The 22,563-nt window shown below is 39.1% G+C and overlaps 1 protein-coding gene across 2 annotated transcripts; it reads right to left on the bottom strand.

Moving 5' to 3' along the window:
- Window positions 1-5,139: 5,139 nt before the first annotated feature.
- Window positions 5,140-22,166, bottom strand: LOC117962909 (upstream stimulatory factor 2-like). 2 transcript variants are annotated; one of them, XM_034909489.2, is made up of 11 exons: window positions 21,852-22,164; window positions 18,364-18,410; window positions 16,765-16,880; window positions 15,810-15,929; window positions 14,624-14,783; window positions 14,159-14,246; window positions 12,026-12,067; window positions 9,673-9,731; window positions 8,609-8,703; window positions 7,921-8,049; window positions 5,140-7,318 (listed from the first exon to the last, which is right to left on the bottom strand). In XM_034909489.2, exons 1-11 carry the CDS (start codon window positions 21,887-21,889, stop codon window positions 7,232-7,234), a joined length of 981 nt encoding a protein of 326 aa, XP_034765380.2. In that variant the 5' UTR covers window positions 21,890-22,164; the 3' UTR covers window positions 5,140-7,231. The 2 variants fall into 2 exon arrangements, with proteins under 2 accessions (XP_034765380.2, XP_034765381.2); XM_034909490.2 differs by lacking the exon at window positions 12,026-12,067 and having other exon boundaries at window positions 21,852-22,166.
- Window positions 22,167-22,563: the final 397 nt, after the last annotated feature.

The following is a 22,563-nucleotide window of genomic DNA, read 5'->3' as shown; positions in this document are numbered from 1 at the left end:
AGTAATAAAACGGGGATTTCATAATGAGACTATCCAGTATAGAAATCTCTTCATGGATACAGTTTTAGAATGTTTTTTTTTTTAGTTTAGGAGAAAGACAAAAGTAACCCTGAGTCTAAAACGCTCAATAATGCTCTTTACCAAGTTTATTATTTGTATTTACTCATGTACTCATGTAAATGGTCTATTTTTAATCTAATCGTCACATTGTGCTGGTTATTGCTGTAAATTCCATAAACACAGAAATGTTCTTTACCGTTTATCGATAGTCAGACTTCAATGTCAAATTGAACTGTTTGTACGCTAATTATTTGAATAATGAAAGTTATTTGCTGCGTGAATGGCTGGCCGGTTGATTAAAGTTGTCAGGACTTATGTTCTGCACGGTGATCAGAGGAATGCTAATTAATCCCAAAAGGATTTATTTTGGGGAATTTCCCAGGAAATTCCAGTTTGTACCATAGCGCTCCTCTAAACCTGAAGTTTAGGATTTTAATCGCACAGGCTACAGTCCAATTTCTATATTAAACTGGTGTTTTAATACAATTGCAATGCCTCCTGAATATATATATATATATATATATATATATATATATATATATATATATATATATATATATATATATATAGATAGATAGATAGATAGATAGATAGATAGATAGATAGATAGATAGATAGATAGATAGATATAGATAGATAGATAGATAGATAGATAGATATAGATAGATAGAGAGATAGAGAGATAGAGATAGATAGATAGATAGAGAGATAGATGTGACTATTCCAATAATGTATAAAACGCTAGAAGCAAGACTAACATTACTGTTCCACTTATTCATGTTGTAAAAAAAACTAAAGAAAACATAAAAAGATATTAAAAATACAGTAAAGTATTTATTTGATCTCTGTGGGGCTTGCATGCTTTTATTGAGTGTGGAGTAGTGGTTAGGGCTCTGGACTCTTGACCAGAGGGTTGTGGGTTCAATCCCCAGTGGGGGACACTGCTGTTGTACCCTTGAGCAAGGTACTTTACCTAGATTGCTCCAGTAAAAACCCAACTGTATAAATGGGTAATTGTATGTAAAATTAATGTGAAATAATGTATAATGTGATATCTTGTAACAATTGTAAGTCGCCCTGGATAAGGGCGTCTGCTAAGAAATAAATAATAATAATAATAATAATATTGCTCCAACATTTTCTGGTAAAATGTTGTTAAATACATATTTTGTGTCTTTCCATTTCTTTGTTTGTTTCCATGCATTTATATAGCCATGTGACATGCCCAGAATTATATACAGTGAGAAAGCCAGACAGACAGTTCTACGCCTCCTCTCCAGTATATATATATATATATATATATATATATATATATATATATATATATATATATATATATATATACACCTTCACCTTTGTGATTATAAACACAACTGATTAACTGTGGCAATACATATATCGGTAGTTTACTGTATCCAGTGCAGCACACATAAATACAGTCCACTAGTCTTAAATGTTAGTGGCATAAAAAAAGCTGTAAAAAAAGCAAAAATAAAAGCAAAAATGCCAATTCCCGGTTGAACCCCCCCCCCCCCCCCCCCCACCCCCGTGGGCGGCATTGACTGTATATTAGAGTCATTCCGAGTCGCCTTGGCGGCAGCGTCACTTTGACTCCTTGTATTTGGTCTAACTTTGTTAGTTTTGGGTAGTTCAATAACTCGAGTGTAAACAAATGTATTCGCTATTGACAGGGTATTGTACTCGGACCCTGCTTGGGCGCCTCCCACCGAGTCCCCTGAGATATCAATTAGTGAATGGTTGTCCCCGTACGCCAGTAAACAACTTCATAAGAACTGAACGCCTTGTTCTAAACGCATTATCTTGCACCTTAATAGCACTCTTCCAAATCAAAGCAGTAAAAACACTGACAGTAATACTAAAAACACAATCCTCATTCAAGCTCTAGTGTCCCCAAATGAGGTTCACTTCTACTATAAAATAATACGTGATGTCTGTTTATTAGGAAATGGTTGGAGGTTTGGGATAGTGGAAGCTAAAGAATTATTGAGCAGGGTTGCTGTTAACAGGCACACATACATATATATATTTTTCAAAAGCACAATCCCCACAGTGCACAATCCTGCCATTTTCTCAGAAGGCAGCTTCGTTGTAGATTTAATCTGATAGCTGGCGTTGTAAATTGATGTTCTCCAGATTTTTAGAAGCAAAGACATTTTTGCCTAAAATCTTACAATCCTATTAACCATTTGGTCTGATAAGTACTGATCTCAAGAGTAACAGAATTTGCGTGACTGGTTGGCATTTTGGAATGCAGCGATTTACATTTTAAACTATATATATATGGTTTAAAATGTAAATATATATACTATACGCTTAAAAAGTGACAGAATTGACCTATTTAAACTCCTCGTATATTTTGTGGTTGTATGAAAAGACAATTACCTTGGTTACTTTGATAAAATGAAGACACACTTCCAAGGAAAACCAATGTCTGGGTGTTCAAAGTAAGAATTAAATAAAGCTACAAAGTAATTCATTGTCTAGGTTTTAATAAAAGCATATGTATAAATCATATATGGCCATCCAAATTCTCTTTTTTTGTCAAAAGTTATGCATCTGAATAATTTATATCCACATCAATGTTCACTGACATCATCAAACTCAATGGTGTAGATTATAACAATGTCATTTCATTAACAGCTACAGAGACACAATACAAGGGAAACTTCACATTTCGATATTTCATTTCTCACCAGTTTAATATTTAATATGCTAGTAATAAGTTATCATTTATATTTGCTATGCTTACTAAATTGCCAGTATATATTAAAAAAAAAACTCCTCAAAAGTGTATCTGCTGCGGTGCTCCTCTCTCTCTCACACAATTTTTTGCTGGAATTGTTAGTAAACATGGAAATACCAAAGCAGCTCATTGTAGATCACCAAGTGGTTCTTGAATGAAGAATTAGCATAAGTCCCAAGTTTCCTCAACTGGAATGCCGTATCAGGAGTGGGGTTCGGGGTATCTCCATTCGGCAATTCATGAATTACTTGAGCAATTACTGGGTTCAGTTACGCCTTTGTTTGTCATTTGATCGTTATTCTTGTGCGTTCAGCCACTTTTTGGTGACCCCATTTGTTTAATAAAAAAAAACTGTTCTAGAGTATGTTTTTGTATTTGAACCTGTGATTATGTAGAATAAACAGCAGGAGCGTGTTCATGTGGGTAGTTGTATTTAGTTATAGTCGTTTATATTCTTTCCACCTCTGGTTAGTAGTACTGAAACTTGAACTCAGGGTTGGAGTTTGGAGTTGCTCCCTCACAGCCGCATTGTTTGCTGACAGTGCCACGGCGCCTGTGCTATCTGTGTGTGTGAGTCTCCGCAAACACATCGCTGGCTCCTGCCAGACCGGAGCACAGAGACTCCTGGGCGCCACAGGTCTGAGGGCAATGACCCCCCCCCCCATCCCTGGAGGACCCCTGCCAGGGCTAGCAATGGGAACAAGGGTGCTGGCTCCAGAGGTAGAGCGTGCCCAACTATTAAACACAAGGTTATATTTAGGTTTTTGGATTTTCAGTGTTTTACTCTGACTTTTATACTCTCCGTTTAGTTGTTTCACAGAAAATAAATAAATAAATAAATAAATAAATAAATAAACCAATTTTACTATTACTCGTTTCTCAGTTGTGATTGAAATACACAATGGCTTAATAGGTACCAATGTAATTCTGAAAGGAGAGTAATAATCAAATGGGGCTCACTCTGTTACATTTAGTCACGCTGATGACCCAAAAAACACTTGTGAGGAAGGACGTAGAACAAGGGTCTCCAACCCCGGTCCTGGAGAGCTACTGGGTCTGATGGTTTTCGTTTCAAACGAATTCTCAGTAACTTAATTGCACCAGTTATTGGCTTAATTAGTCAAGATGAACAGGTGCTCCAGATCTATAGCCACTGATGCTGTAAAGACACCTATAAACCCTGCTGGATAGGGGTCCTCCCAGGACCAGGGTTGGAGACCCCTGACCTAGAAGCATGTTTTAATGGTCTTCAGTTAAAAAATAAATAAATAAATAAAAAACAGCACTTAAGTCCTGACATTGGTTACCAGTGAGTTACTGGATTAATTTTAAAGTTGCTTTAATAATTTGAAGGTCCTGCTTGGATTAGGTGCCATCCTGTCTCCAAGAACTATTACACTTGTATATTCCTGTTCATTCTTTGAGATCAGCAAATGCAGAACTCTTGCTGTTGTGCTCCTCGTTTGTGGAACCCTATTCTGGTTGACATTAGGCAGGTTGAAACGTTTGATTCTTTTAAGTCTAAATTGAAAACATTTTTTTAAAATGTGCTTGTATATTATTGGTTGCAGTCGAGAGTGTATTGTAGGCATGAGCTCTCTTTTGTTTTTATCTGTCTACAGCGTTCTGGGATGTCATGGCGTTGCGTAGGGCGCTGTATAAAAATACATTTGTATTGCATATTGTTATGAACCATGCTCAAAATGATACCTTTTGTACGCCTGTCTAACTTAACGAATCATCTGGTATGTCCAATGGTACACCTCTCTACATGCCTGCATTGTTTGAGCCAATGTGAGTCGTGCAGGAGACAGAATGTTGTCAAAAACAGGGAAAAGGGATCAGAGATGATTAACTACAGACAGCAGGGTAGAGACGAGAGGCGCCGGACTGTGTGTGACACAGGCGGCACAGTGACTGGCCAAGAGAGCAGTAAAAGGGGGGAGGAGAGGGAGAAAGGAGATATACAGTGTATATATTAAAGCTTTGGATTTTAAAATACACATTTTCAGCCCCCTCCCCCCCACACACACTACAGAGTTAGTTAAATTAATACTTTCCGTCTGTTCGCTCATGGATATTTGGTGTGTTTAATAAAGTCCCTACCATGTTTTATCTTTGGGGCTGTCTCGGAGCAAGCATGCGCAAGGTGGAATTTCTGTTTTGGGGACAGTATATAAATAACCACTAGGGGTCTGCAACAGCTACCCCCCCACCCCTGCCCCCACCCCCACCCAAAACATTTTCCATTTCAAATCAAGTTCCCTGTTTCAGGTTGAACTTACTAAAGCAAATCAAACATTAAGCGAGGACAGTTGACAAGGAAATTAGCAGTTATTTATTTTGCAATGTTATAAAAGACAAAACACGCGATTGGCTCCTAGCTACTTGGAGACAACCAACCACTGGCTGACGCCCCACGACTGGGGCTCTGCTATTGGTTGTTATTGCAGTTCCGGCTACTTTTTATTAAAAAAAAAAAAAAAAAGGTGTTGCCGTTGGCTATTTTGTGTTCAGCAAGACTGTTAGCCATTGGTTAATCTCATGCTAGTACTACTGAAGAGAAAAAACAAAAAACCTTGCCATTTTTTCCTGTTTGCATCCCCCCTCCCACCAACTACCCCCAAAAAAGTACAAAATAATAATTATTATTATTATTCAACAACTGCCAGCCATTTTCTTGGTCATCCTACACAGTAAGAACAGTTCCAGCCATTGGCTTACGTTGGGGGGGAAAAAGGGAGGTGGCTATTGGATGCCATTCTTTCTCAAACACACAATCAGGAAGAGTCCGATCCTTGTATTTCTTGTTGCCTTCTTTCTTTCAGAGTTGCTCCAGCAGGTATATTTACACATTGAAGTCCTTAAAATCAGCCTCCAAGGATCAAGTAGAAAAGACTAAATGTCTGGGTACAGAGCGGTTTGCTTTCTTAAATGGATGGTACTGTTGCCAAACTAACCTTTTTAAGGGCAGCTCCCGTATTTTTTTTTTACACATTAGAACACAAAAAATATGCACCCCCTTTTAAGTGCTACACCAATTCGTGCACATTTATAATTAAATATAAAACCTTCATATACCCCATTGATGCAACTTCCACACTGTCATCCTCCAACTACCAGTACCCAAGGCTTTTTCAACACTCTTTTTGTTAAGTCTACAAAGGACTGTCCACCAACTCAAAATACAGTCGCAATAGGGGAAGCCTTTAATTTTAATTAGCTGAGACCGAACCTGTCAGGACTTGAACATACTGTTTCAAGCACCAGCTTGTAACCTGACTTAAATTATACAGGGATGTGTCATAATGTCTTTTAAATGGGTGTTGAAAAAATAAAAAACACCTTCTAAGAATACATTTACAAAAAAGTTACTTTGAGTAAATTTACTCAATTTTAAAACAGATAAACTGTCCTTCCTTCTGTAATTAAAACTTAATTTAAGCTTCTGTTAAATCACGCTCAAAAAGGTCATGTGCTTGTTTATTTTCTCAGCTATATTATGATAGGTAGACTCATCTTAAGTTACCTGTCCTTTAATCCTCAATATTCAGTTCATAATCGCCAAATTAACTGGCTTAAAACGAAAGCCTCCACTTGACAAACTCCAGCTTTGTCAACTCTTATTGAGTTTTAATGACTGCCCTCCCGTGACAAAAGCAGGCTTCCTATGTATTCAATTCCTAAATAAAAACCTGCAGCACTTTCAGTAATCTAGCTGGCATATTTTATTTTGGTCTCCCTGAGTTCCATGTTTCACTTCCACCCCTAGAGAGATGTGAGACAGTGGCAGAGACCATTGCAAGCCCTCTGTGCATCAGCATTGCTTGCAGCTAGCATTTGAATACAATTATATTTAGTATTGCCTTATACAGAGGGAAATGGAGAAGGGACTTAGCATGTAAAAACACACCCTACCTGCACTTTATAAACATTCCCCAAACTGGACAGATCTACAGACGAAACTGCAGCTGTGTTCTCTAGTTTTGTTGGTTTGTAGCGCCTCCTGTTGCAGCAGAATAGGTACTTCAACTGAAACTTGACTCCTTCCCACCCCTCTCTTATCTAAATAACTTAAAAAACCAAGGTGAAAATAATTATATTAATAATTATAATAATAAATCTAAGAGAAATAACAACGACGACGAGAACAAACGTGGTAAACCCCAGTAAAACGTACAGATCATGAAAAAAAACACACACAAAAAATAAATTGTCTTGTACAACAGTACCACCCATTAACTTGAAAAGGTCTCTGTTGATTGTTGATATTTTTAAATGAAATAAAAAAGGGGAAGTGAAATTTGGCCTATTTTTGGCTCCCAGGGTGTGCTGTTTTGAAATGAGTCGATTCCGTTTCCTCTGTTGTATTTCTCTCTCTCTCTTCCTCTCTGCATCACATGGCTGTTACTGTCCCGAGGTCTCCCCCATGCTGATACCATGCTGCTGCAACTGAGCTCGGAGCAGAGCATTCTCGTTCTTCATCTCTTCAATCTGAAACGCAAAATTCAAACCCCTTACTAACTCGCATACGCCGTAGCTGTACTGCATGTAAACAAATCAAGAGCTAGCAGAATCATTAAAGAAAAAACACTGCAGACTGAGATGGTAATAAAACAGCTTGTTTTACACGTGTTTTATGATTGACAATGTGTTTTTTTTTTAGTTCATATTTATTGTGTTTCACGTTGGTTTGCTGTGGTGTTGCGAGCCTCTTGCCAGGTCGTCATTGCAAAAGAGAATTTGTTCTCGATGGCCCATCTGGATAAATTGATTGTGTTGCATCATTACCCTCCTTTGTGACGCCCCTGCTCTAAATCCACTCTATTATTATTTATTTCTTAGCAGACGCCCTTATCCAGGGCGACTTACAATTGTTACAAGATATCCCATTATTTTTACATACAATTACCCATTTATACAGTTGGGTTTTTACTGGAGCAATCTAGGTAAAGTACCTTGCTCAAGGGTACAGCAGCAGTGTCCCCCACCTGGGATTGAACCCACGACCCTGCGGTCAAGAGTCCAGAGCCCTGACCGCTACTCCACACTGCTGCGCTCTAGCCAGGGTATAACCCCTGCCCTGTGGTTCTAACCTGCTGTTTGATGAGCTCGTTGTCCATCTGGACTCTCTCCACTTCCTTGAAGCTCTCCTGTAGCCGCTGGTTGGTTTGACGCAGCTCTCTGATATAATCGCACGCCTTCGACAGGATCCCCCCTTTACTCTGAGAGGATGAGGAAGAGAAGAGAATTTTTAGCCTGGCCCTGCACATCAAAATACATGTGAAGGAGTGTATATATAACTAAGAACTAGTTGAGGGGCATTAGGGCTCTGGAGAAGGAATTATTTGGTGCAAACAAGTCTCACGAGGAGGAAACTGACAAGGACCAGATCCAGTTTTAAAGCCTGTTTCGTGCATCTCATTGCAAAAATAAGAAAGTCAGCATAATGTTTATTTGGGGGGCTCAGATGTCCCGTGTAACTCAAAGGGTTAAAAGGGGGATTATGAGAATGCTTTAGTTGGCACTCCTGTAAACTGGGGGGGGCAGTGATAATATTAACAGCTGTGATTAGGGTTAAGAAATGTTAAAGCCTACTTGTAAGGTCCCTTATAAAAGCTTATCATAGTTAAATCATAGACAAGTAAGAAAATTAACATTTGTGGGACACACACACGGGTCTCTTGTACCTTAAGGGGTTACTGAAACTGCCTACCATCTAATACGTATATATACACACACACACAACATTTGAATACAAGCAGTTAGCAACAGAAGGCTTACAGCTCCTGTCTTGCTGTTGTCGGTGTTGCAGTCTGGAATAATCTTAGACAACGTCACGATCCAGTTGTTGATTTTGTCTCTCCGTCGTCTCTCAACTGGAAAGTTAAGAATTTTTTTTTAAAAAAAGGAAAAAGAAATAATAAAAATAAATTAAGCAGCCACGTGTGTTCTGCATACAAACTACTGCTTCCATATTTATATATAATCTAGTCATTTAGCAGACACTTTATTGCAAAGCGTCTTAGAGACTTGGGGGTGAACTATGGATCACAACAACTGCCGCTACAGAGTTTCTTACAATAGGATCTCGGTTTTAAGTCTAATGCGAAGGACGGAGCACAAGTGACTTGCTCAGGGTCACACACAGCGAGTCAGTGGCTGAGCCGGGATTTGAACCTGGAACCTCCTGGTAATAAGCCTTTTTCTTTAACCACTGGACCACCAAGCCTCTTTAAACAACTTCCAAAAAGTCTCCTGCATTTTACCATTTGTGTTCCTTTTCTCTTACTATGTTAAATGACTTGCATGCGTGGCCTATTAAAGTCGTCAATTAAATTAGACCACAGTTTTTCAAAATATTCAGTTACGATGGTTTGATTTCATCTGCACAACAAACCAAAAGCAACACAAGGAATGGGGTGTTCTAATACATTTACACACTACTGCAAGAGTTTTTTATTTTGCTATTGTTAAAAAAGTAAAGAAAATTATGCCAGCCTACATTAAGAGTCCCTGTGAAAATGTGTCTTTAAATGTATTATGCACTTTTAGCTGCTTAATTGATGGATGCCTAGCTTGCAATGACTGGTACTCGCTTTAAGTAAAATGCAACACCACTTACTTTATTATTAGTCACTTAGCAGATGCTTTTATCCAAAGCGACTTACAGAGACTAGGGGGTGAACTGTGCATCAACAACTGCTGCTGCAGAGTCACTTCCAATAGGACCTCGGTTTTAACACCTCACCAGAAGGACGTCAGTAGCAATATGGAGTCATGCATATTCACAAACCCCGCCCTGTATAACGTCCGTCCCCCCCCCCCTCCCCTCCCCAATCGCTTACCTTCGTTGTGCTGGGCTCTTCTCCTTTCATCTCTGGGTGTTCTCGGGCCGTCCATCTTCCTGCAAGCAGACAGCAGTGGAGAGAGAGTTAGGGAACCCAGAGCAGACGGAACAGCCACAGCCAAGTCAGATCAGAAAGTAAGGATCACACAAAAACAAACTGAAAGGTGTGCTAGAATTTGGTGGGGTACACTACTACAGGTTCCCAATAGCTGTAGCACAATGTATACTCCAGGGCAGTAGTTAGACTATTCTATGGCAGTAGAAAGAGTAGGAGAAGCAACAGTTTACCAAGAAGATAAAAAGATGTCAATTGCGCCCACTCTTGAATTTTTGCATCACCTAGAATTCTAGGATTGAGACATTTATTTATATATATATATATATATATATATATATATATATATATATATATATATATGAATGAACATAATTTAGAATATTTATTTAATATCATGTAATCAAAGAAACTACAAAAGGATATCGCAAAAGCCTACAGGAAGCCATAACATTACAGTATTTCATGTTAGAAATTGAAAAATGTGACATTTTAAAATTTCTCAGGTTTTTAGTTAAGCATATGGGAAAACTACAAAGCAGTATGCAATTCAGTATATTAACGTAACACTATTCAGCAGGTTTCATTTGACCTTATGAAACAAAAAGCTGTACATTGCACATGACCCTATAAACATTGAAAATTAACCATATATTCTAACGCTGATAATGCATTTATTCAGGATTGAAATGAAAAACTCCCAGGATATGTGTTTGAATTGCACAGAGGGCACACAAGTATTCCTTAGTTAAAATTCACCCATTTTTACAAAAAGTCTACATCCGTGTTTGTATCTTTAAGGCAAACTGCTGTTCTAAATCAATAACCTGTTACAGCGCAGGAAATTCTGTAACATATTCCAAAAAAAAAAAAAAAAAAAAAAAATTTGATTAAAAAAAAATGGAAATGCAAATATTTGTAGCAAGTTTAGGCTTTCAAAAAAAATAACCAAATAACTATTTTTGGCACACTGCCTTATTCACATTGAGTTATAATCAGATTACACCCCTTGATACTTTCATCCCTGTTGCAACTCCTATTAAAATAAAAAAGTCACGTGATTGGGTCACGGATGTGTCAAGGAAACAGGTAATTTGGCAGGCAGCAAAACCATGGGGTAGATGGTTGGCAATTATATCACAGGGGATGCAATCAGCATCTATTACATGGCCTTCAAGGTGACAGATCCATGCAGCGTTGTTTATACAGTCAATTGGGGACAGAACCTGGACTGGTTCAAACAGCGACGCAATGAATCCGACATTACTTCAGGCTTGGGTTTCCTGTATTTATTTTTCTCCCATGGTGTACTGTTGCCAACTGCTACAGCCATATATTTCTCCTGGGTATCAGTGAACTATTACTTTTGATAATTCTCAGTATAAAGTGAGCATTGCACGTGTATTTCACTATGCTGCATTTTGGGGAGCCCCTTGAAAACAAGATGCTGCATCTCAAAAAACAAATCCGTTTATATATTTAAAAAAAGTAATAAATTAATAAAAACACACACTCGCGAGGATCAAAAAAATAAATACATAGGGCCTTCCCTAATTGAGATATGTTTTATAGATGAAAAGTTTTTGAAAACATTTTCTGTCTTCGTTTTCACTTAGACTCTTGGCATTTCGTTTTCAACAGCAGGAGAAAAAAAGAAAAAAAAAACTCTGGAAAACAAAGGTCAAGAGCACAACAAGAAGATACAAGACTGTGACATCACTAGGACTAACACCGTGGCCTGAATTAATAATAATAATAATAATAATAATAATAATAATATTAGTCATTTAACAGACTAATTTATCCAAAGCGACTTACAGAGACTTGGGGGTATGCAATAGGACCTTGTTTGTTTTACGTCTCATCCGCAGGATGGAGCACAAGGAGGTTAAGCGACTTGCTCGGGGTCGCACACGGTGAGTCAGTGGCTGAGCTGGGATTGAACCAGGAACCTCCTGGTAACAAGCCCCTTGCTTTAACCATTGGACCAAAACAACCTTAAATCAGTTTATGGCACTGCCATAGCTATATTTTACAATGGTTACAATGCAGCCGTGATTGACTCAATCCTGGAATGGAAGTGCCAAAAATATTTTAATTAAGAATTTTCTTTCACTAACAAAGTGGAGACCCAAACCTTGGAGAAACACTGGAAGTCTACATTGTAAGCTGCGTTAGGCACTAGAAAGGCTCACTACACAAGAGGGACACTTCTCCAATTCTCTCTCGCTCTATACACACACACACACACACACACACAGTTTTTTTTTTTTATGGATTTGAAAATTTTTCTCACCAGGAATTGTCGTGATGCAGCATCTCATTTTCAACAGTTTCTCTGGGGACGGTAGGTAAACACAACTTTACACTTTCCACAGCAATCATTAAAACAGTAAACATCAATCAAGAAGCAGAGAAATCAGAACTCTAAACACGGGAGGGGGTGTGTGTGCGTGCGTTTGAGTGTCCCCAGAATATATCCCTTTAAAAAAAACAAGAGCAACATAGAAATTCTATTTTAAAATTCAACATTCATATTAACATTAGCGCCACCTTTAGTGGTTTTTCTGAAGATTGCCTTTGTTATTGTTACATTTAGGATGGCAAGATCAACAAATCGTCCTGAAAAGCAGTTTCAAATGTCACAGCAATTATTTTGTTTTACAATTCTTTACATCCGATAGTGCTTGTTAATCCAAAGAAGAAATATGGACTGCTTGTATGTCTAAACAAGAACTAGAAAATAGAGCGTCATTAAAGTTACTATTTAATACAAAACTACCCTCTAACAAGTACTGGGACAAATTAACAAATACAGAACTGGGGGGGTCTTCATCTTCTCCTAATAATGGGTTTCTGTCAAGACTGCTACAACAGTCACCATGACATCATCCTATTTTGGGGGGGGGGGGGGGGGTTAAAATATAGAACAAATAACCTGTTCTGAATTGGTAGTAAAATATTAATTTGGGATGCCACTGCACTTGTGGGACTGATTGCTCATTACAGTCTTTTGCATGATTATTAAGATGGAACACCATGATATTTCAGAGTGGGGTGAGATAACATAGGCAATCATTCTACATTTATTCATTAGTCTCAATACTTGTTGGAAGACAGTATATTTACATACCAGTGCCAAATTTACATTTCTATCAGGGTGTTTCAATGGAATAGGTGACAAAAATGACTATCATAAAAAGATTGTGTTGCCTTATCCCTGTATACCCAAACCGTGTCTGTGGACAAGGACCATTACTTTTGTCTTTAACCCTTTGCGGTCCATTTATTAATCGCGCGTCAGGCACGCCAGGTCTAATTAATTTTCACACGCGCAGTTAATTTTATACGCGCTGTTTAAAAGTATTTTTTTTCACAGTCAAACGGGTTTAAATGGCCCTGCATATCAACAAAGCACTCACTAGGCATCTCCAGCCCCGCCCCACCCTTTCGTTTGCTATAGCGTTTACCTATGTAAGAAATAAATAATAATAATAATAATAATAATAGTCGTACATACCGATCGATCATCTCCGGATCACTCGTTTTATCACCAAACTCCTCAATAATGCGATCCAAGTCATTATTTTATTACTATAACATCTGAAAAAAGCTCTGCAAATGTCCATGATAGTCTCTGTGCGCTGACGCACTCAGCCAGCTTGTTTACTATGACTGCCCCGTTATCTGATACCTGATACCATGTATGACTATTCATGAGATACGCCTTTTTTTTTTTTTTTTTTTTTTCGACTTGTCTCGGCTCCTGTCGCTCCCACTCGGCAATTGAATGGTTTTCTCGGCTTTTTCCGGAGAAAAAACGACTAAACACCCGTTTATTGCGTTGCTATAATGATGTCGGACCCAGTCCGACAAAGGACCTGTGAGGAATAATTGCAATGTCGGACCCAGTCCGACAATGGACCGCAAAGGGTTAATCATTTTCTGTGAGATGAATAACTATCAAACATCGCCACTTAAGGCAAGCATTAGAATCATTTCTGTATGAATTTTAGATACAGAACAGTATAACGATAAAATATACACCAAAAGTTATTTAGATTTGAACCCTAAATGACAATATCCACAGTTCTGCCAGGCTAAAGTTTGGTTCAACTGTATAAATAATTAACAACGCCATACATGCATTATATAAAAATAAATAGATAGGAAACTTAACGTGGTAAAATTGTGCACACAGTGACTGAAGGGGCTAACAAACAACGGATAGTGAAACTGGGCGCTAGGTTGAAACCTCTAAACTGATTTTACTTGGAACCCGAGACGTGTGTGGGGCCCCCCCAATGTCTCTATGGTCAATGAATGAAGACAGACACTCGCAGAACCAGTCATTTTTGAGCCCATGTCAATTGAAACAGCCCGGTTCAACACGCACACCCACACACGGAGGGGAGGGGGGCTCACTTACGGAGAGTACGGGTGCGTCCGGGGGGCGATGGATCTCTGTGCCCCAGACTGGAGCACGTCTGGAGGGGTCATCATGACATAGAACTGACCTGGGGTGGGGGAAGAAACAGTGAGATGGTTACGTTAATGGTGTACAAAATGGGACTCGAACATAAATTATTTTCAATGTATTTATTTGGCAGACGCCTTTATCCAAGGCGACTTACAGCTGTTACATGTTTAAATACAGTGTAGTTTACAGTAAGTGCAAATCATACTACTAAAATACAATATGAACTAGGATATGATATCTATACTGGCATATTAGTAGTGCAATTGTGCATTAGCAGAGGATCCAGCTAGGCACAAGAGAGATAATTCAGATTCTTTTTTTTATATAATAGTGCACTTCTTCACTAAAGTCAAATTTCATTTAAAACCTGTACTGAACAGAACAGGCCGGGCAGTCATGGAAGAGCGGAGCTACCTCCTGCCTGGGCGAGGGCGGGGTCGGCTGTTTGCATGGTCACTGCTGTCGTGGTGCCGTCTCCCACCGTGGACGCGGGGAAGTAGGCAAACCTCGTCTCCCCGCTGACTGTGTCTGTCACGGGACTGCTGCCATTACTGAAAGGGTTCTGGATCACCGCCTGGAGAACAGACAGGCCGTCAGAGTTACAGCTGCTGGCCAAAAGCAAGGGCCGTGGGCCATGCAAAACATGAACAAGAAATACAGCTGCTGGCCAAAGGCTTTGCATCACCCTGTAGAATGAACTCATTTTGCTTCAAGTCGAATGCAAACCTGCTGAACGATGTTAACCTATTGAATTACATACAGCTTTGTAGTTCTCCCCCATATTCTTAACAAAAATTGTGACACTTTCGAAATCTAAGATGACCTATCTTTACTACAGGTTTATTATTATTATTATTTATTTATTAGCAGACACCCTTATCCAGGGCGACTTACAATTGTTACAAGATATCGTGGAGGCTGTGTGGTCCAGTGGTTAAAGAAAAGGGCTTGTAACCAGGAGGTCCCCGGTTCAAATCCCACCTCAGCCACTGACTCATTGTGTGACCCTGAGCAAGTCACTTAACCTCCTTGTGCTCCGTCTTTCGGGTGAGACGTAATTGTAAGTGACTCTGCAGCTGATGCATAGTTCACACACCCTAGTCTCTGTAAGTCGCCTTGGATAAAGGCGTCTGCTAAATAAACAAATAATAATATTTACATACAATTCTATTATTTTTTACACATTATTTTTACATACAATTACCCATTTACACAGTTGGGTTTTTACTGGAGCAATCTAGGTAAAGTATCTTGCTCAAGGGTACAGCAGCAGTGTCCCCCACCTGGGATTGAACCCATGACCCTCCAGTCAAGAGTCCAGAGCCCTAACCACTACTCCACAGTTTCCTGTAGATTTTTGGCTAAATCCTTTTATAGTTTGTTCGATTACATGACGTGAAATAAAATATCTAAATGTTCATATAGTGTTTTATTTATTTTTTATTAGGTCTCAAATATTTTAGGGGATGCAAAACCTGTGGCCAAAGCTGTAGAGTTGCAACTTGTCCATAAGGAAAAACAGAACATCCTTTTAATGTGCTTACAGCAAACTAAAATCAGTTCAGGGTTAGAGAAGTGCTGAAAGAACGGCAGTGCCTACCTGTGCAACCGCCTGCTGTCCTCCAGTAAACGCTGCTGTGGAAACAACACTGACCGCCCCTGTGGCATCGGTCTGTCCGTCCAGCTGCCCATCGGTCACCTGGACCACTCTGTATGTCACCTGCAGGAAGACAGACAAAGACACTACTGTCAAATTCATTTACTGTTTAAGGAGTCAGTTTCCTAAAAAAAATCATTTCAGTTTTTATTATAGATATGCAGACCTCGTTGACAGTCCACTTGGTTTACCTAGGTAGCTTTAGCAGGCAGAATTCCAAGTAGTTGAAAAAGTATGTCAAAGTAACAGATCACTGCAATAATTTACTGTATATAAAATTTTATATAGAAAATTGGTGGATCTAATAAGGTATTAAATCAAGGCTCTTTTGCCTGTCTGGTTCCCTTGACAGTTCAGATTTCCTGGGCTGGCTCCCTTTCCCACAGCTACTAAAAACAGCAGCCGCAACCGCTCATGTGACGCCCTCCTGACCAGCATGTGACTACAGCAACAGCCAATCACTGAGCCGGCCCTTGTCACATGGTGTAGCACCAGCTGTGTTTACAAATAAACATGAGGATCAGCTGTTTAACCCACCCCCTCCTTTAAACAAAAATAAAACATGCTGTGACTATGCAAAACAAGCAACATCACTGCCAGCCTATTTAAAGGCATACTAACAGGTAACATTAAAAAAATGAACACCTGCCATATGTAGCACACACTTCTGTGCCAATAGATATTAATTTGTTATGCAAACAGCATCCCTTTCCCAGATTTCAGAGCCTGGTTGATCAACCTAATGTAACCAGGAATGATACAGCTGTAAGGCTAATATTTTGATATAAAACTTTCAAGAAAAATTGTAACAGTAGAGTACTAAGGTAATGCAAATCCAATTCAAGGGACCCGAATTCAAGGGGCAAATATAATGCCGGACTCCGCTCTCCAGGCTCACCTGTCCTCCATTGTTTTCTGTGCGGAACTGGTACTGGATGTTGTGGTCAGCGAACGCTGTGGCCTGCTGGACACTGGCAATGGCCACAGCCGTTTGCTCGTCCGGACCTGTCCCGTCTCCCAGGGGGAAGAAAAAAATAAATCGTCAAATGATGTTGCACTTTTTTTTTTCTGTTGATGTAAAATGCATTAACTGTGATGACATATTATTTATTTCTTAGCAGATGCCCTTATCCAGGGTGACTTACAATTACAAGATATCACATTATTTTTTACATACAATTACCCATTTATACAGTTGGGTTTTTTACTGGAGCAATCTAGGTAAAGTACCTTGCTCAAGGGTACAGTAGCAGTGTCCCCCCCACCTAGGATTGAACCCATGACCCTCCGGTCAAGAGTCCAGAGCCCTAACCACTACTCCACACTGCTGCCCTGTTTTAGCAATTGTGCAGCAGGTTTTAGCAATTGTGAAACGTTGCCTACTGAAGCTTTAGCAGAAATTCAGCAGATCAGCAGGTTTTAGCAATTGAGATGTGCACGGTTTTAAAATAAAGCAGACCTTGATATGGGTGTGACGCAGGGTCGGATACCAAACAGTGAGTAAGCAAGTCAAAACCGCCACCAGCTGGGCAAGTCACCAGAGTTCGTTTATTATTGAACAGAGGAGATTAGTTCACAGATTGTAGATCCCACCAAAGTTTTCATACGCTATGTTACATCCATGTGCTACCATTGCTGGTAGTGTCACATGAGCTGTTAAGTGTGTTGATATGTAAATAAATCCTGTTCGCCTGCGGTGGGGCATATCAACTTCAACCTCCGTCTTGATCTCCTGCCCGTCACTCAGCAGCGAATGCACACACCCACACTGCAGTCGGCTACCCTGTCACAAGCATGAATACCCTGTATCTTTCTAAAGAAGGGATTTAAGGGAGCTCCCTAATAAAAGCTGAATCTCAAAACAACAACTGTGTGAATACATTAATTGTTACAGCTGTAACGGTATTTAAAACAGGATTCATCCATCCGACTTTTTACATATCCGCCCTTACTGTGGTCCCACCGCATTCGGATACGCGACAGATTACTGTATAGTTCTTTATAAATCATAAGAATATAGGTTGCAATCTCATTGGCCAACAAGTGTTCTAACCTATGCAAATATGTCATCATACACCATACTTTTACAGGCCTTATGTACACTGGAAAATAATGCATATGTAATACAAATTCTTAAGTTTCTGGCTAAACCAAGCCTTGGAACATTGGGGGTTCAAAATTACTGAGGACAAAGGTGTGACAAATGTCTATTTTTTGCAAGATTCAAACAAGCTCTTTTGCATGCATGCAACGTATACCCTGGAATCCAAATTGTTTTTATTTCACTATTTTTTTGTCTTAAAAACAACTAAATCTTTGTCAATTTCGAGAAGTGAGAGGGATAAAAAAGGGCCATTTGTTTCAAAAAAGAATTACACCGGCAAATTCAGAGTCGGAACAAGGGACTTTACATTAGCAGCAAGCAACTGCTTAAAATATGTAATTTGTGAAAACAGTACCACCTGGCGGTGGCCCGAGTGCATTTCACCCTCTTTACCTTCCTGCAGCTGCACTTCCTCCTCGGTTTCCTGTCCTTTCTCGTGGCTGAAAGAGAGAGGAGAGAGAGACCGGGGTCAAACCTTGCTGGAGGGGACAGAAAACACACAGTTGTCGTGGCCTGCTTTCACTTTATTATTATTATTATTATTATTATTATTTATTTCTTAGCAGACGCCCTTATCCAGGGTGACTTACAATTGTTACAAGAAATCACATTATTTGTACATGCAATTACATTATTTTTACATACAATTACCCATTTATACAGTTGGGTTTTTACTGGAGCAATCTAGGTAAAGTACCTTGCTCAAGGGTACAGCAGCAGTGTCCCCCACCTGGGATTGAACCCACGACCCTCCGGTCAAGAGTCCACAGCCCTAACCACTACTCCACACTGCTGAAAACTGCGGCTGCACAAGGCAGGGCAAACAGAGACTCCACACTTTTTTTTTTTCATATTCAGAATATGGCAGTTTTTAAGATTATTAATACTCATTCCCCACAATTGTGTTCTTGCAAAAAGGTATGTAAAGGTATTTCTAAAAACATACAATATTTATTTAATAGATTAACACCTCTTGCAAAAAATACACAAACTGTAATCGTATTTAAAAAAAAAAAATGTAGAAAACACAGGTGCCTTGATTACTTAATAAATAAAAAGATTCTTTCGAGGACAGCCCGTGTCAGTTTTCAGCCAGTGTCAGGGGCCGTCTACTGGACATACAAACACGCATTCTATGCATTTCAAATGATCCAACACAATTAAAACTGTATTGAAAAACTGCTAAAAAAAAAGAGAAAAGAACAAAAACACACACACACACCCTTTGGTATATTGTCCTTCCTGGGGGACCCCGTGTCTGCTCGTTTTTATTCCAACTGAGCTCTTAATTACTTAACTAGACCCTTAAGTGAACTGATCATTTGCATAATTAGATCTTTTAAATTGTTTTCAGCTCCTACAGTTCCATTGTTCGTTAGCTATAACATTTTATAAGCAACAGGAACGCTGCAACTGTTTAAGAGCCGAACACAATTACAAAAGATGTGTGATGTGATGTGGATTTATTTCCACTGTCAGAGATGGGGGGGTCATCCAAATTGTCAGTTTCCTCCTCGCGATGCTCGAGTCGCTCTCCAATGTATTTTAAGACGAGGAAACCATTTATACAACCGCTCAATAAATCCAGCGTGTACCTCAAGGGGTTAACCTGAGCCTGCTGTATCGAAATCATTTTAATTTTGTGACCCGAGAAGCTGAACCCAGGCCTCCTGAGGTTGGGACACAGCAGGCTGGGACAGAGGAACGGGCAGATTTCACTTCTGTTCTGCTTCCTCAAGCATCACAACACAGCAAGATGTGGTCCGGTCGGGCTACCGGGAAGCAGGCCATGAATGACTGCATATTAAAAGCCATGTCTGTCAAAATCAATCTGCTAATGCAGAGGAAGCTAGCGATGCTGAACCAGCCCAGCGATGTGGCTGAATGTGATTAGAGAGTGCTTCTAGACAGAAACATGCAAGGTCTACCGAGTTACTAGTGTCTGATGATGACAAAGTAGTATAGCTTAAAAATTATAAAAGGTTTTAACCCTCTCTTACCAAGTGAGGCTATCCGACTGCATTTATTTACAGTGTAGTTTAGTGTAGCAAGCACAAAACCAGGATGGGAAGTGGTTAGGGGGTCTTGGTTTGGGCGGGTTGAATAATGTAGCACCAGTTGGCTGTGGTGCTAAACTTTCAAAACAGTGTAGCACCAATTTGCAAAACGTTTTGCACCCCTGCCCCATAAAACTGGTAAGGGTTAAAGGAAATAGAAAGCAGAACTCAATTGATCTGAGCTTTACAACTGTGTTCTAAGCTGTACAATATGGTTGCACCAACAACAGCAACAAAAATAGTCCATGTGCATGTGGGTGTTTTTAAAATGGACAATTGGTAAATTACTTTAATAATTCAGCACCCTCCTATTTTTGTGAGAGGGTACAATGGTGTGACTATTTTAATAACCCAACAACGAAAATCAAGCGGGGGAGATTTTTTTTAGAAGTGCGTTATAAAAAGTGCACACCCCCTCCGTTCTTACTCAACAGTAATGTTTATTCCTACACAACGTTTCAACACAGACACACAGCACGTTGCATGCCCGTCCCCCATCCGTCACCTTTTGACATTTTACACAGTTATAAAAAAGTCAATGGCGGGCGAATTTATTTCCTTAAAAATGAATCATTTTACCGCTGTAGTTACATTAAATACCGTGTTATACTATAATTCCTCCAAAATAGCCCGTAGGTTGCTTAAAACAGCCATGTGTTAAAAAAAAAAAAAAACTAATTCGTTATTCCAATTTAAGATCATAAACTATGTGCATATTGAAAAATAAATAAATAAATAAATAAATAAAACTAATTTATATATTTCAACATTGCTGTTTTTTCATGCCATCCTGTAGTACATGCAGTGCAGCTAGTATTGACAGTAATTATTCCTAGTGTAATATTTGTGCAAAAAAAAATTAATCGGGATTACAGAGTTTTAAATGTTATCAGCAAATCTTCCCGCGTATTTAACCGAATAAATGCTTTTAGCTTTACTTCACTGCACTGATTCTGAGAATAACATACCATCGGGTACGTCACAGTGCACATATATATATATATATACATACACACATTTTGCAATACAGACCGCAATGACTACTTATACTAGATAAAGCGCAAAGTTTACCGCACGTTCTAAATTTAATCAAAAATATAACGCTCTAGCCTTCGGTCAGCCTACCGACTACCGTACTGTGGGTCAACATGCAATTAAAATAAGCTGCACACAGTAAAGTGAAATACCTATATCGGTTCACATTAAAATCCTGATATTATTACACTCCGTTTCCCTGCAGTCCGGGCCGCCTACTCCATTTTGTTTCTTATTACAGACTGTACAATACAAATCCAAAACAGGAAGGTTTTCAACAAATGCATCTTCACCCAACTAGCGACAATATAACTCCAGACAGACACACACACTATAGTTAGCAGGGCTTGTCTAGCCCGTCCATTTTGAAAGGCAGCAACGTATTTAATTTGTTCAAAAAAAGACTCAACTGTACTGTATACGTGCGACCAGGCCAAAAAAAACATTGCATATAATTAAAAATATAGGCCACACACACACACACACATTTATATATATATATATATATATATATATATATATATATATATCTCCTATATTTTAAAAAACATTATATATATATATATATATATATATATATATATATATATATTACAAAAACAATTAATAAAATAATGCAATAAAAATAATCCGGAATGTTTTATAATCTTTTGCAATCGTATAATAATAATAATAATAATAATAAAGGCACAAGCTTTCTTTTGCCGGCCGTCGCTAGAACTAAGAATTGAAAATGGAGGCTGCGGAGGAGAAGCCATTTAAAGCCCGTGGCTCGCAGCTCTCTCTTACCTGCTTGCAGAGTCCAAAGCGTGATCTAACATGTCCATGTGGGGACCTGGGTTCGTATTTAAAACGTGAATTTCACAGAGAGGAGATGGAAGTTTTGATCACGGGGACAAACACTCGGGTCATGTGAGATCCCCTTTCCAGGACACGTGAGGAGAGATCTGGCTTGGAGAAAATGGAGAGCGCTGTCTCTCTCACTCACTCGGTGCACAGCGCAGCTCTAGCATTGGGCGCTGTGTCTGCAGTATCTGTGCAAGCTTAGCTAGGGGGCTCTTTGCTTTCTCTCTCCTTCTTTCTCCTCCCTCCCTTCTTTTTTTTTTTTTTTTCTGTCGCTCTTGTCTCTGGTGAGCCGCGGTGCTGTCTTTGACGTATCAATCCTCCGCGCTGCAGCGAGCAAAATGCGGACTGGATGAAAGTCTAAAATACTGTGTTGTGTAAATAATGTGGTTTTACGATATTAATTCACTTTATGTTTTAAATTATAGAAAAAAAAGTAGAATGGAGAGTTTTTTTTTTGACGCAGTATGACAAAAATGTAATGGATGGCGTGTGAAACTTGGCCATTTTTCTGAAGTTCTGTCTGTTTACCTTTTCTGAGAGGGATACAATTTATTTAAAGTGTTTATAGCGTCTGCAAATGTATGTGGCAATTGGGAGTGTGGGCAATAATATCAATATTGGTTCTCCATTATAATACTTAAGGTTACATGTTGTT

The sequence above is a fragment of the Acipenser ruthenus genome, chromosome 41 (genome assembly GCF_902713425.1).
Source record: "Acipenser ruthenus chromosome 41, fAciRut3.2 maternal haplotype, whole genome shotgun sequence".
Taxonomy (NCBI): domain Eukaryota; kingdom Metazoa; phylum Chordata; class Actinopteri; order Acipenseriformes; family Acipenseridae; genus Acipenser; species Acipenser ruthenus.
This window is presented reverse-complemented; position numbering and strand designations above follow the sequence as displayed.

Excerpts from the sequence above, each read along its gene's own strand:
- LOC117962909 (XM_034909489.2), bottom strand. The coding sequence starts at position 21,889 with ATGGACATGTTAGATCACGCTTTGGACTCTGCAAGCAG. Across the intron at positions 9,732-12,025 it reads CTGCATCACGACAATTCCTG|GAAGATGGACGGCCCGAGAA; the intron begins GTGAGAAAAATT and ends GTCTGCTTGCAG. Across the intron at positions 8,704-9,672 it reads AAGAGCCCAGCACAACGAAG|TTGAGAGACGACGGAGAGAC; the intron begins GTAAGCGATTGG and ends TTAACTTTCCAG.